The sequence below is a fragment of the Myxine glutinosa genome, chromosome 1 (assembly GCF_964187855.1).
Source record: "Myxine glutinosa chromosome 1, kmMyxGlut1.1, whole genome shotgun sequence".
Lineage (NCBI taxonomy): Eukaryota > Metazoa > Chordata > Myxini > Myxiniformes > Myxinidae > Myxine > Myxine glutinosa.
Window position 1 is genome coordinate 364,971,003 of NC_136261.1, and position 4,751 is coordinate 364,975,753.

At 46.0% G+C, this 4,751-nt stretch overlaps 1 protein-coding gene across 1 annotated transcript; it reads left to right on the forward strand.

Annotated features, from left to right (window-relative positions):
* The first annotated feature begins 340 nt into the window (after positions 1-340).
* Positions 341-4,155, forward strand: LOC137414625 (uncharacterized). The gene is made up of 5 exons (XM_068100131.2): positions 341-2,226; positions 2,326-2,457; positions 2,549-2,655; positions 3,713-3,769; positions 4,034-4,155. Exons 1-4 carry the CDS (start codon positions 966-968, stop codon positions 3,716-3,718), a joined length of 1,506 nt encoding a protein of 501 aa, XP_067956232.1. The 5' UTR covers positions 341-965; the 3' UTR covers positions 3,719-3,769; positions 4,034-4,155.
* The last annotated feature ends 596 nt before the right edge of the window (positions 4,156-4,751 follow it).

Sequence of the window (4,751 nt, forward strand, 5' to 3'; positions counted from 1 at the left end):
GTATGCACAGTACGGCCTTGGCTGCGGCCGACGACGATGGGGTCTTCTGGCCAGATTGAATTCTCTTCTGTTGACCAACTGCCGGAATCTGGACTCCAGTACTATATACAATCATGACATTGTGTCAGTCTTTAGGGTAAAGACTTCATTATATTTGGGAAAAATATATGTACACATGACTGTACCCCTCTTACAGCTGACGCAAATTAAATTATTTTGTCGAAGCTAGCCATGATGGCTGCAAATCAAGGAGGATATGGGAGCCTGCTAAAACCCAAAACCAAGAAAAAGAGATCACTGGAAGAACAGAAAGTGACAGCAAGAGTGAGGGTCCATGAACAACTGGGGACGGAGGAGGCAGAGAGAATAGCCACGACCTTCCCATCACTGCCCAGTCAGGAAGGCGACAGTGTCATTTTGACACTATTGCCCAAGGCCTCTCACAAATTGAGGTTCGATCAGTTTTGAATGTTGGCGGTCACCGGGTAGCCAGGCTTCAGAAGTTGGACCCAGAGGCACCCATTGTGAAAGCGGCCAAAGAACCTTGGCATTCCCTCACAGAAGACGACAAGCAGGCAATCAGAGCCCAGATTGAGACATGGGACATTGAACCAGGATACCCCTGTGCTCACCAAAAGCCCCTGGAATACCTTGCAACAGCGGACATTCAGTGGCAAGATCTCTACAAAACATACAAGGTCAAGTGTGAGGAAGAGGGTGAGAGGGTTGTTTCCCTCAACAGATGGAGAGAATATGTGCGTGCCTTCCGTCCTAGGCTGAGGCTGAGGCTGAGGCTGAGGCTGAGGCTGAGGCTGAGACTGGGCAGGGTCCTGACAGACCTGTGCAATGTCTGCTATAAGATAGACACAGAACTTAAATCGCCAGACCTGACTGCTGAACGGAAAGATGAACTGGAGAAGCAGCGAGGAGTTAATATTGAAACTGCCAAAACCCAGCGTCGTGCAATGAATGAGGCAGTGAAGGCCTATCAGAGTGCGTGGGCCCCCGATCAGCCACTTGTGGATGCATGTCCCCTGGAGCTGGATACAGACCAGGAGCTACAAAGAGGCCAGACACATAGGGAGACAGGCAGTGAAGATGATAAGGCTGGTGGCGATCCAGAAGTAGTGCCAGAGGCAGATGTCACAGCAGTGAAAGTCCTTGTGCAATGTGAGGACTATGGTCAAGCCATTCCACTACCATCCTACAAGTCACACCGCCCCAATGTAGATTACTTCAACAGTGATCTACACCTGCAGAATTTCAATCTCTGCAACATCACCAATGCCTCAAACAAAATCCTCCTCTACGATGAACGCCACGCAGGCAAGGATGGCAACGCGGTGTGCTCGTTGCGGTGGCATGCACACACCCAGCTGATCAAGAATCTCATCAAAGATGGTCAGCAGCCACCCACGATGCTCGTCAAGGTGATGGATAATTGCGTTGGCCAAAACAAGAGCCAGGTGACCCAGATGTTCAGCGCTCTGCTGTCCACTCTGCTGTACGAACGTGTAGCAGACTTCTTCTTGATCCCTGGCCACAGCCACATGAAGGCAGACCAGGTGGTTGGAAACTGCAAGAGGTTGCTGCTACGCCAGAACATCTATCTGCCCCAGCAGGTAGCAGATGCATACAACACCATCCATTCTATGAATGCAGAGGTCATCACACCAGCTAGTGGGGTGTTCATGAGGTGGGAAGCTTTCCTAAAGAAGCACATGAAGCCACTCCCAGGGGGCTTGACTGGGAGCTACTGCTTCGAGTTCCATGGTGGGGAGGTTGTTTACAAGCACCTCGTGAACAGCCCAGATGAGGAATCCAGCAACCACATGTACTTCCCTAATGCCCACGCAACAAGGAAGGCACTTCTACATGAGCTGCTTCGGCTCCCTGCCTCAGCAACCATCGAGGAGATTGCCTCAGCCAAACTGCGACTTCCTGCCCTTGAGTGCAAGCCACTCTCTAAGAGCAAGGTGGACTCGATTGTACGGAAGAAGCCTTGTATCCCAGAAGAGTATCGGAGCTACTATCCTGGTGATGAAGCCTCAGAAGATGCCAATGACCGCAGTGAGGATGAACCCCCTGTGAAACAGTGCAAGGTGGGATCCAATAAGCCCGTGGGTCACCCAAACTCAAGGGGCAGACCCAAAGGAGATGGAGATGCCAGCCAGAGCATCTTGAACTTTATGCTGGGAAAAGCACCGGCACCACCACCACCACCAGGTAGGCACAGACTTACAGCTCAACACAGTTAATGTAAAATAGTACCATAATTATACTCATTCATGACTGTACATGTATTTTGATGGTGTCAAATTTCAGTAGAACCCGAGCATCCCACTGCACTGACAATCAACAATGGTGGAACTCCCACCACCATCAGCCACCTCACTGACGCTGGATCTACTGTCGATGAGGCTGTTCTGGTTGGAGGACGGACGTCGGCTGATACCGGTAATGCTGGATTGGACTTTCAAGAGTCGTCTTTCAGCAGCAGGAGCAGCATTTCAATGCATTGCTTATGGTGCTGCTATTTCTGTTGTAGGGCTTGATTTAGCACTCACGACCACCACTATCACAGACCAGGTCACTGATCATGCTTATTCAAGGCCAACTACTAGTACCACCGATGAGGCTAACAGTCTACTGCAGGTAAGTCTAGTATTAACACTACTTACCATAATTATAATAAATCATCATCATCATCATCATCATCATCATACAGTGCTCAGCAGTATTTTGAATTCGAGTTTCCTTCAATTTTATACTGTGATGCCTTCTGTTGTAGAGCTTGGTTTCGCCGTCACGATCGCCATGCCCATGGACCAGCTCACTCCAGTGCTGGGTGATTCCAATAGCCAGCAATCAGTTATTGTAGATGGTGTTGTGGAAGACATGCTTGGGTTTCCAGGGGAGTAAAGGAACCAGATACACTATACAGTGTAGATGCTGTCAGTGTTGAAAGCGGCATGCCATTTTGGCGCCTGCTATACAGTGCAAACAGTAGACTAAACTGAACAATGATTGCTCCCGCCGCTCGGACTTTTGTTGATTTTATTGTGACATTGGCAACGCTGCCATCCCAAGTTGAACTATTGACTATTGACGTTGCATTGACTGATTAAAATAGATTTTGTAAACTGATTTCCTGTTGTTTCTCTCTTTATTACTGTGACTGTATGCTCGTGTGGGGTGGGTTGAATATATAATGCTCCCTAGAGATCGAGGAGTGACTTAGTACTGCCTGGACTAGAATCTTGCTCGGCGGTGCCAATTAGTGGCCCTGGAAAAAAATCACAACACATTTTAAACGTTGTATATTAAAAGTTGTAATAAGAGGTGAGAAGGATAGACCTAGTTCTGCTGTGTATTGCATGGAAACGCGCTTGTTCTTGCCAAAAAGTATGGGTACACAAAGAATTTTCCTATCACGCGAACCCGGGTTACTCCCCCTAAAATAAATAAATTAATTAAGTAAAATGGTCAAAAATCACGGGGCAACCCGGGTCACTGCGTGGTGGATCAAATGACAAAGGGCTTCCCCCCATGAGGCTTCCTTGCTTGCTTCGCTTGCCAGTGACCACATTCGACATTTGTTGTCTACTGTTAAGGCCCTCTAAACTGGACCAGCAAGATACTCAGTTGCCAAAATAACTGCTAAGATGGTTTGTCCCTTTTCTGATCAGCTACATTTTCTGTTTGGTTTCAGGAATAGAAAAGCACGCAAAAACTGAGCCTGGATCTTTGGAGCCCTCAAATATACAAGGTAGCAAAGACAGAGACTGTAATTGCAACATCTTGAGGGTTTTTCTTTGATTCTTTTGACTTTGGAATATATCACAGTGCATCTGTCTGTGCGTTCATATTCCTTAGCAGATAGTAATTGTATACAGCGTTATTCAAAAAGAAGTATACACTTTTAAAAATTTATTTTACAAAAACTATGTTTCAAACAAAGTTTTGTTTTAATCTTTGTTTTTTTCTTGTAATCATTTTCTTTCCTTTTAATCTTTTTTTTGTTTTGTTCCAGTGGGGGTTATATTCAAAATGGCGGCAAGCAAACAGGAGAAAGATTTCTGTGTCCTGGAATTTGCCATGACAAATTCAGTGACAAGTGTGCAGCAACATTTTTGGACACGTTGTGAAAAGAACCCACGAACCAGGAAGTCCATCTACGACTGATACAGACAGTTTGAAGGCACAGGTTGTCTCTGCAAGAGAGAGCACCGGGCGCCATCAGACTTCAGAGGAGACTGCAGCATAATTCAGGAAACATTCCAACGCAATCCAAAAAAGGTCAAACAGAGCAAATCGTGAGCTACAGAATCTACAGACAGTTTGGCGTGTACTGCAGAAGCGCCTAATCATGAAACCTTACAAGTTGGAGTTGCGGCAAGCCCTGAAGGCCAGTGACAGTCATTTATTACTATTCAATACGACTCCCACGCGTGCCGTGTCACACATATGTGAGTCATATGGAAAGTTTGTAAGGTGTGAAAATAACCTTTAAATGTCTCTCTTCAATCTATATAAAGCACATCACCATATGTTCAATATAGTACTTATAAAATAAAAATTTGAAACTGTATACTTCCTTTTGAATAACCCTGTATTTATAGTTTATTTGTTTTGTTTTGCACGAGGAGGTTTATGGATGACTCTTGACACCCACTGAACTTGGAATAGCAAGCGACTCTGGTAATAACAGGGAACCTTGATGGCAATAAAGATCAATGGCTTGATGCATA